The 11,070-nt window shown below is 35.8% G+C and overlaps 1 protein-coding gene across 4 annotated transcripts in view; it reads right to left on the bottom strand.

Moving 5' to 3' along the window:
- LOC110027870 (transportin MOS14) overlaps positions 1–11,070 on the bottom strand; it is an 87,949-nt gene that overhangs the window by 39,751 nt on the left and 37,128 nt on the right. For 3 of the 4 annotated variants that reach the window (XM_020729487.1, XM_020729484.1, XM_020729485.1), the window contains exons 12-14: positions 6,096–6,176; positions 790–903; positions 568–647 (exon numbers count right to left, since the gene is read on the bottom strand). In XM_020729487.1, the coding sequence (XP_020585146.1) occupies positions 568–647; positions 790–903; positions 6,096–6,176 (275 nt within the window). The remainder of the gene's footprint in view (positions 1–567; positions 648–789; positions 904–6,095; positions 6,177–11,070) is intronic. The other variant, XM_020729488.1, reaches the window with a different exon arrangement.

Here is an 11,070-nt window from a genome sequence, read left to right on the forward strand (position 1 = left end):
TTCCTGCTGTTCCAGCTTGCGGCCACATTATTGAGCCCATTCCTCCTTGCAGCCTCCACCCAGAACAGCCCTCCTACAGCTGTTTCCAGCTTACTCAGCACTTTTCCCAATTCCTGTCACCATGCGGACCCCCTTTCTTCTTGCTGCCGCTACCCAGAACAGCCCTCCTACAGCTGTTTCTCACTTGCTAGCCGCCCCTTGCCACCATTCCGGAGGTCCAAACCCTAACCAGCTCCACCCACGCCCTAGATACAACCTTAGTTCTAGTAGTTTGTTGTTGTCTTTGTTGAAATTTCAGATTTCTCAGTTGTTTGTTATGTTTTCAGGCATTGAATTCAATAATAATATTGGTGTTTGTTAAATTTCAATATCATTCACTTTTAAAAAATTAATAAATATGGTAGTTTACATTTGACGTTGAAAATTTGAGTAGTCTGCATGTAATTATCAAGGTTTAGGTGATAGAAATGTAAAATATATAAAATATATAAGAATCGTGTGGTATCTATGTAAAGGTCCCAAAAAGAAATCATCAATATAAGATCCAAATCAATCAGAAAATCATACAATAGAGTCCTGATGTTATCTGGGACCAGTGATATCCATCTCGAATAAGAGCCAACAACATCGGCCAAAGATTTATAGACCTGCATTAAAGAATTAACCAGTGAACAATGAAGATTCATTATTGCACATATATTCTGAATTGCAAATTAGTAAAAGTAAGTGGATCAAACTGTCTAAACAAAAGAGGCAAGAACTTCATTAGATGGCTAATAGTAAACTTACAAAAGGCAACAAACCCTTGAGTTCTCCAGGAGAGGTACTACAGAGAATTGTCACTAGCTGCATAATTATTGAAAAAGAAGGTGGAGGACCATCTTGCATAACTGTTTCAGAGACCTGAAAGATAACTCCATATAGGCAACAATAAACAAGGTAGCTCCAACGCAACATAAAATAACTTGGAAAACTTACATATGTAGCGCACAATTCTCATGTATTTGCATATCTAACACTTAAACTTCATATTTTTTTTTTTATTTTTGAAAAAAACCCAAGGGCTAATTTATTAAAAACGGAAAAGATACAGAAAGGTTGTATTAGAGAGTTTAAAATCTCACCTCACACAAAACAAAACATACAAAACCCAAATAAAACAAAGATGCATAAAGATAAAAAACCAAAAAGCCACCAATGGGCGCAAAAGTGCTAGGGACGTCCCACTTTCCTCCCTTTGCCTCTAGTTCTTGGAATTGAATCTGTTAACAAATTAGTAAGGTGAGTGTCATTGCCCGAAGTAACCAAAGTATCATCCATCAGATTCCTGAGCTCAAGTAGGTCTCCATTCTTCTTCTTCCTCCTCGATGTGTAGACTTGTCATTCCTCATTTGATGATTGACTCATTTGATCAATAGATTGTTTCAAAGTTGGGTGGACAGATGTAAACTGTTGCACAACATGATCCCCATGATCCTGAGTTCTTGCTCTACCTTATGAGGCGGTAGTGAAACAGTAGAAGTATTGCAACCTATAATAACGGTGACAGCTTCTACGGCAAGTGGGGTCTGAAGAATCGCCTTCTCACCCATGATAGGTAGGAGGTTCCTGAGGCAGCTAAATGGTTGTAAAATCGCCTGCGAGAATAGTGAGGTCTTCAAGGGCATTCTTTTCATGATTAATATTGTCAATAACTTGGAGTTGATCAGGAGAAGATGAAATCATTGTCTCTGGCGGAGAACTGTGCTTTTTTGGTATGAGATGTGGATGTAGAAGATGGCATTGAGAACTGGAATGGCCGACCATACGACAGTTTGAACAATACGAAGGAAAATGCTCAATCAATACCTTTTGCCAATACCCATGATGTTGTGTGTCCAACCAAATTTTCTCAGCAGCAGATAAAGTTGTCTCTTTCAACAAGTACTCTGACTTCTGATGGACGGGAAAGATTAAAAGTAGGAATGTTCGTTTTGAGTGGATTATCATAAGCTGAGGCAATAGAGTACAAAACTTTTTGAGTAAAATAATGAAATTTCAGACCAGGGAGGAATTTGAGTAAAATAATGAAATTTCAGACCAGGGAGGCGAATCCAAACCGGAATGATCGGAGGTTCCGTCTGAGAGTCAAAATCTACAGACCATTTGAGAATTTTCATTGCTCTGTTATAAATCTAGATCATCCTTCTAGCAAATAAACGCGTGTAATCCTCTTCATTATTAATTTGTATGAGAATGTGTCTTCCATCTAACAGTTCAATTTTCCACTCCCCAACCAGGTGCATAAGTTCAAATTCCTTACGAATCAACTCCATTTTTTGATGACCATATAAAAATTTCCCAACTAAATTCAGTCAAAAAGAAGAGGCAAGTTGAATACCTTCAGCTTCTGTAAAAAAGATGGCATGTTTCTCATTCTTCCTTCTAGGTTTCTTGATATCCCCCTCCCACTCAAAAGGAGGGAACGGGGAAAGAGCACGATTTAGGTGTACCTGAGGTGGCGTTGACACAGGCAAGAGCAACAGCATACGATCTGTTCGAAGCCATCCCCAATAGATGGAGATGTGGCGTTAAGAACAGTGAACAGAGCAAAGAAGAGCAAAGTCAGAATCCAGAAAGTCCAGAGAGTAGAAGCGGAAACCCGCAAATTCAGCAGACGTCGCAGCGACGCAGAAGAACGACACCCCTGCGAAACAGCGCAGAAGCAAATGATGCCCCTATGATTACGGCAGAGCGCAGAAGCGACGACAGCTTAAGCAGAGCGGCGACGACGAAGGAAACGCGACCTAACAAACGATGCAGATCGCCGAATCCAAATTGGCAGACGACGCGAGAGGCCAACGAGGAAGGCTAAGCAAAGACGAGCGAAGCGAAAGCAGACGTTAGGGTTCGCCGTGAGGCGAAACTCTAGCAGAGTGGGGAGATCTATCTTCATATTTAAATATATATATATATATATATAGCAATTTACTGTTTTAAACATATGCATGAAAAAGTGTATTTCACTAATTTAAAAGTAATAATAGTGCTACTTTTGATCAGATATTAAAGATTTGAGTGTAGTGTGTGTAAAGTATGAGATATTTAAATACATAAGAATTGTGCTAAGTATGTAAATGCCAAAATAACTTTCCAAATGTAAGACCAATGTAAGTTAAAAAGAAGGTCTGAATACCAATAAACAAATAAAAAGAAGGAAATTTCAAAAGAAATTAGTTGTAAAAAGAAGGAAATTTCAAAAGAAATTAGTATTGGCACAACCATTCAACGCAAGCAATGAATGAAATTGCCGCAAAACATAAAAAGGATGCACAAGCAGAAGTACAAATTGACCATTGTACCATAATCCTAGAATCAAATTGTAATTAATAGCTTCAATATCCTCATAAGAGCCTCTGAATAAACCAAGTTTTTGTCGCCACCTATGTCACAACATGGCCCGATGATTAAAATTAACAAACGCGGGAACTGCGATCGGACGATATTAACATTTCATTTTACTTATCACAAAATTTTTCAGAAAATTCCAATATATAAAAGAGTCACTAATCCACAAAGTGCAATAAAATTAAACATCCAGAAACAACAACATAACCTGAAAACCACACCCAAACCAATATTGAAGAATATGTAAAATCTGAAGGAAACAGTAAAAAGAAACTACCACACATCAAAACTAATACCTATCAGTTGCAGTCTTACTCTTGTAAGCAAAATCTCTCCTACCATATATTTCAACCTAAAGTCTTCATTCTCCTAAAAGAAAACATTAACTCAAACTGTAAGTTTGGCTTACTAAATAATTATAATCTTTATATGCATTAAATTATGATGTTTATGTTATGTATGAATGATCCCAATAAAATGAAACTCATTACTTTATAAAACCTTGAATTTCACTTTAATTTTACAAATTCTCATATCACCTTAAGTATACCATTTTAACATCCTTAATAGTCATAACAGAAATGATGTCATACCCGAAGATATTCTCAAAAATGTTCCCAGAGGTACCCTCAAACAATACCTGAAGGCACCCACAATTTGCAACTGGAGATACGTCTTTACCATTTCCTTTAACGTACACGGGTACATCGCATCCCCTACCAATACCATCTAAGAGGAATCTTGTACGACTTAAACCTCTACATTTCAATTCATTTAAATTGTCTCTTTTTAAAAACATTGAACATTCATTTTTCTTTTTCCCATTTAATTTCCTTCAATTTTTTAAGCTCACAAAATACATATAATTATAAAATGACTATTTAAAGCATTAATTAAAAAAACATTAAACCAATACATATAATAAAATAATTACTCATGTTTCTTTCAAGAAACCTTTGAAAAAGCTTAACCCTTCACTTTACTTCTTTGGTCAACTAAATAAATTAATTGAGAGTGAATAACTTAATTTAGAACACTTCAATTTAAATATATATCATTGAATCAATTATTCTCCTCAATTTCACTCATAAAATTAATATCTACCTCGTGCTATGAAAATAGGTATATAAATAAAAATATAAACAATTACCTCCACTTATCTCCCAATTGTTTCTTAAAATTCACAATCCAAAGACCTAATCTTTGAATCGTACTTTCTTAAATCCCTGCATTAGTTCATAATATTAACATTACATAAATAACACACACACAATAAATTCATTAATTAAATTAATGAAAACCAAATGTACCTTAAAATCTTTTAGCTGCACAAAAAATCTTTCTTTTTTCCTCGCACAAGAAATTCATGTTACTCCTCCCTCGAAATTCAGTATGCTAGACTTTATTCTTGATTTGAAAAAATCAGGCAACAAACAAACACACGCACCTTTTAATATAATATTAATTAAGTTAAATAAACTTAAATATTTACCTTTACATTTAAATAATTCTGCCATATGCCCTAGCTCACGCACAAAGACCTACCCCTCGGCTTTTTCCTGCCTTCAGCCTCTGCTCAACCGTGCGACCTCCCTCGTCCTTCCTTCTTCGGTCATGATTCGACCCAAGGAAGTGCACGCAAGCACCACAGAGCTTGTTCTCCTCCATTTTCACCTTTGGGCTCGTCTCACCCCAACAGATTTCGCGAGGCTTTGGCTCCTTCCTCCACATCGCGTCTCGACCAGGCGAGCTCTCCTCTTCTTGATAGAGCTGCATATCGCCTCTTCCCTCTCCTTCCTCTTCCTGGATTCAATCACGGCTCACTCGACACCGCAAGCCCTCGACAATGTTGCTTCCCTTTAACTAGGGTAGGACATCAACCCAGGTAAGAGATTCACACACTTCTTTTTCTTCTTCTTCTTCTCCCTTCCTCTCTTTCGCACAGTACCAACACACAGAGTCGAGACTTGCTTCCACGCGCATGACAAAGATTTCTCTCTCAATCTCTCAGCTCTCCCTCTCATTTCTTTGGTTAGAATAAATAATACAACTCTTAAGTTGTAACCGAATGAGTGCTTATCTTAATGCCCCTTCAATTTTTTTTTATTATCATTATTATTTAATATTATTTATTTATTTTATTCATTTCTATTATTACAACCTACCATCATACTGCCTCTATACTCACTTGAATCAAGTAAGGATAGAGCGGAACAATAGCAATGGAGAAAGAGAATGGATTGAACTTAATTCTAGGCATTTGACTTCATTCGTCACACTTTACCCTAGTTAAAAGAATATGGTCCCTTAAATCCACAGCTTACTTCTCTAATAGTTGCAGTGCCTCAATATCATCTCCTCATAAGGCTTTATTTTTCTTCTTATTTTGAGTGAATCCTCGAGTACCTTAACAAATCAAATAAATCTACTACAAAGCTTTTAAGCTAATCCAAAATGTGCTCTTGTATCTCTTCATATCTAAAGTCTTCTTTATAAGTAATGGCACATGCAAAATTATTGTAGTAACCATGCACGTGGTGTAGAAAGAAGAGAGACTAATGTATGTATCTATGAAAGTTTAGGTGTGAGAGATAATTAATACATAAGAATTGTGTGCTATGTATGTATATGCCCCAAGCATTTTATCCGTGCTATTCACCTTAGATGCAAGAAAAACATGCATGATCATCACAAGTAAACGTACTCACCAGATTAAGCGCAAACAATCTCGTCTCCACATCCACCCAAGGAATTGATGAATTTGAAGTGGTCCATCTGTCATTCAAAAGCTTAAAAAAAAATTCGCAAGTAAATACAAAGACATTTGAAATTTACAATAGAATGCAAACTTAGGTACTAGGAAAAGCCAACTGATAGGTAGCAAACAGTTCATGCCTCTTCATTAATAATTAAAATAGAGGAGCTAAATAATGAAACAGCACTATACATGAATTATAATGCAGTACACAAAAAAAAAACAAATGCGAGTGTAAGGCACTCAAGATCATTTCCAAAACTCAAAAGTAAAAAATTAAATAAATACAATGTAAGGTATGTAGAAAATAAAAAAGAGCAAAACATCTGCTTGAGAATTATGCGCATAGTAATTTACTATGTTGCAGTAGAAATATGAAACATCATGCTTAGAGTCAATCAAGCCTAGATGTATGCAATATCATGCTCAATCTTCAACCCACAAGCACGGAGGAGAGGAGCTACAACAAACGAGGAGCTGAAAAGAACATAAGTCATAGCATTGGTACCTAAAGTCTAGGGGATTAATATTATTAGAATATTTATCACAATTAATGAATGAAATTAAAAGACTATAAACTAAATTATGATCATCTAGGATCCGTTTGGGACAGCTGGAGCATAATAAAAAACAGCTTCATGCTCAAAAATAATATGATGTTCAAAAAACTGCAGTGGCTATTACTTTTTTTCCTTTTCTTGAAAAAGTCAGACCGCATCTAGAAAGCTGTCACCGCACCTAACGATGACCGGTGGGAAAATGTAGATTTCAACGGAGGCTTTTTGAACAAGTTGTCAAACGAAATTTACCCAAACAGACAAAACTGCGGTGCGATGTCGCGCCGCCACCACACCGCCGCCCGAAATGGACTCCTAGTCTGTTACCCATAAATACAAAACTAAGAATTTCATAATTTAATTATAATATTAAATTAGAATGCAAAGGTAAAAATAGAAATTATATAAGTAACACTAAATTACACGAGTAAAAATAGAAAACTTTAGGTCATTCATTAAGATAAAAAGTGAAGTAAAGACCTGATACAAGGCGTCTCAACTATACTCCCCTCATCAAAATAATCACGATAATAATATAACTAAAATAACACATAGTTCCATAAGCAAGAAAATATGAGAGGAAAACACCATTATATGTAAGTAAATGTCAAACTCATCAAACCCTATCAACATCAGCAAAAGTAGATTCTTCAGGCTCATTATGAGTAAAAGAATAAACCAGAGATCGAACAGAATGCCTTGGATTAACTTTGGTAGAAGCTGAAATTATATACTTTACCCTTCTCTACCAACCTACAGTCTTCTGTAAATGAGCTCCACCTGATTTTTATCTTCAATGCTCTTCTGGCCAAGCGATGAAATATCTTGCTCTACGACCAGACTGACAACACTAGTAGCATATGTTAGAAGCCCATTAAGTGTTCACTCTTATAATCTCTTCCATATTTGGCACAAGTGATTACAATACTTTGAGTCGTACCTCTGTTAAATCCACCCAAATTGAACTTGGACTTCTTCCCATTGGATCCTTCTGATTGATCTATATGTTCTTCTTCATCTATAGTTTTATGTTTGTACACCTCCTTACGCTTCTGAGTAAATTGATAATCGATCTTCATTCTTCTAGCTCGTTCCACTAATACTGAGTATTCATCGATACCCAAAGGCACAAATGGTGGTCTAAACAAATCCTTTAATCCTGAAATGAATCTGAAGTATTTTTCTTCTGGAGTAGCGATCAACTATGGTGCATACCTTGGCAGTGCACTAAATTCTACTTCATACAGTATGATTGTCTTCTCTCCTTATACCAATCAGATAAATTTGTCCTACATTTGTCTTCGAGCGGATATGGGCATAAACGACTCTCTAAATAGCTCCAATAACTCCTTCAATAAATTTGTCCTACATTTGTCTTCGAGCGGATATGAGCATAAACGACTCTCTAAATAGCTCCAATAACTTACCATCATGTTAGGTATGCCCCTAGTCTGTCCTGAGGCTGCCCACACCACCACCTTTCAGCTTCTCCACCTCACATAAATGTGGTTAACAACACTTCTTTAATTCAAACGAGCTATAATATCTAATATCTTTTTAATTCGCATCAATCAATTCTTTGTTTCAATCAATTCTTCAGTTCCCTTAAACAATAGCAGACATAACTCTTGGAATATTTTTATCCACAATTCCAATAGGTTGAGATCTGGAATCCTATATTAGGTGAGTCATCGTCTTTATCATCAAATTCAAGACATTCGTATTCACAATTATAGTATATTGTACTTCATCATTTTTTATTGGAATTCGTTCTATAATTTCGAGTGCATTCCTTCGTCTGAATGGATATAATTATTAATTTAACTTAATTTATCATTATTAAAATTTCTTATAATATTATATTCGCTCTGATATCACTTTTGTCACGACCTAGCCCAAAACTTGAAAATAACCAAGCTAGGTGCAGACGAACGGTGAAAAATAAAAAAACTTTATAATCATTTTTTATAACTAACATTTAAATAACGAAAGAGCTACTAAAAAAATTAAATTAAAATTACCTCATTATTGATTGTTTGCACCTTCTAAAAAAACTTCTTTAATTGCTCATCTTTTAAATCATATAATTATACCTGAAATGTTAGATTAAAATGACAAGGAACTAACCATGACTAGTGAATACTCATATTCCTAAACTACAATAACACAATGGAGAATAGAAAAGAGTATGTATGTCAGTTAAGCCCTTAATAAAATATTTGCTACTTTATGAATATAATCACTCACGATTCTCCATAATATTTAAGATATTTCATTATATCAATAACATGTATGTATAATTCATATATATACAACCATCACAGAAGTACTGTCTAAATATTTGTATAGCATTTAAAATACTTCAATAATATTATTTTTTCATTTATGTGCACGGGTACAATAGTGTTTCTCTATTACTACCATAAAAATGTGACTTCATCATAATAAAAAATGCATATATATATATATATATATATAAGAGCTTCGCCACTCCCTATTTCGAGTTTCCGCTCCTTCCAACTTGCCCTCTGCTCTATTACGCCGCACCGTCATTTATTGGGGATGGCTTCGGATAGATCTTATGTTGCTGCACATGCGGGTATCCATGCCTCAGATACACCTAAATCGTGTTATTTCCCTCATTCGTTTGAGTGTCTGGAGGACATCAAGAAACCTGGTATTAAGAATGGGAAACTTGCCATTTTTTTACAGGAGCTCAAGGTATTCAACTTGTTTTCTCCTGTCGCTGAATTTGGTCGAAAATTTTTTGTATTGCCATCCCAAAATGGAACTGATTCGTTAGGAATTTGAGCTTATGCACCTTTTTAGATAGTGGAAAACTAGACTATTAGATGGAAGATGTTCTTATACAAATAAATAATGAAAAGGAATACACACGCTTATTTGTTAGGAGGATAATCTGAATTGATAACAGAGCAATGAAAATTATGAAATTGTCAGTGGGTTTTGACCCACAGATGAAACTCCAATCATTCCATTTTGGATTCGCCTATCTGGTCTGAAATTTCATTATTTACTCAAAAAGTATTGTACTTTATTGTCTCAGCTTATTGTAAACCACTCAAAACGTACATTTCTACTTTTAATCTTTCTCGTTCATCTGAAGTCAGAGTACTTGTTGAAAGTGACATCACTTCACCCGCCTCTAAGAAAATTTGGTTGGGCACACAGCATCATGGATATTCGCAGAAGGTAGTGATTGAGTCTTTTCTTTCGTATTGTTCAAACTGTCGTATGTTCGGCCACTCCAGTTCTCAATGCCACCATCTACACCCTCAATTCAGACAAAAAAAGCACAGTGCTCCGCCAGAGGCAGCGCTTTCATCTTCTCCTGATCAGCTCCAAGTTATTGACACTATTGATCATTAAAAGAATACCCCGGAAGACGTCACTATTCTCGCAATCGCAACCAATATGACAACCATTCAGTCCCCAGTTGTAGCTCCCCCGTCTTTGGAACCTCCTATCGTGGAGGAGAGGGTGATTCTTCAGATCTCACCTACCTTAGAACCTATCACTGATAATACAGGTGGCAATACTTCTACTGTTTCACTACCGTCTCATCAAGTTGAGCAAGTTGTTAATGTTACTCAGGCTCATGGGGATCATGATGTGCATCAGCCTACACCTGTCCTGCCAACTTTGGAATCTAATGATTAGATAAGTCAATCATCGCATAAGGAATGGCAGATCTACACATCCAGAAGGAAGAAGAAGAATGGAGACCTACTTGAGCTCAGGAATCTGTTGGATGATACGTTGGTTACTACGGGCAATGGTACTCACCTTAGCATTTTGTTAGCCGGCTCACTTCCGAGGACTAGAGGCAGAGGGAGAACTAAAGTGGGACGTCTCTTGCATTTTTGCGCTCTTTTGTGGCTTTTTTGTTTTTTACATTTATGTATTTTTGTTTTATTTGGGTTTTGTGTGTGTTGTATTGTGTGAGTAAGGCTTTCTTGACAATATTTCTATATCTTTTTTGTGATATATATATATATTATTTTTTTTTAAAGCCCAAAAAGACTCGAGAGATGTGTATTTTTTTTTTAAGTAGAAAGAAAGATACATATACAAAGTGTGGGAGGGCCCAAACATGGCACCTTTCCCACTAAAAAATCATAAATGGTTCCAAAACTAGAAAAAACTGAAAAATACATTAGATACTTAAATAAAAAACCTATAAAAAACAGAAAAATACATTAGATGCTTAAATAAAAAGCCTAATAGTGTCGAAATGCATAGTATCAGGTGGCTAGAGAGCGACCCAATTTGATCTTGTCTCTGCCTCAAGTTCTAGGAAAGGAGCAAGCTAATAAGCTGGTAAGATGATTGTCATTACCACAAGTAACC

Source organism: Phalaenopsis equestris, unplaced genomic scaffold (genome assembly GCF_001263595.1).
Source record: "Phalaenopsis equestris unplaced genomic scaffold, ASM126359v1 Scaffold000457, whole genome shotgun sequence".
In the NCBI taxonomy this organism is placed as follows: domain Eukaryota; kingdom Viridiplantae; phylum Streptophyta; class Magnoliopsida; order Asparagales; family Orchidaceae; genus Phalaenopsis; species Phalaenopsis equestris.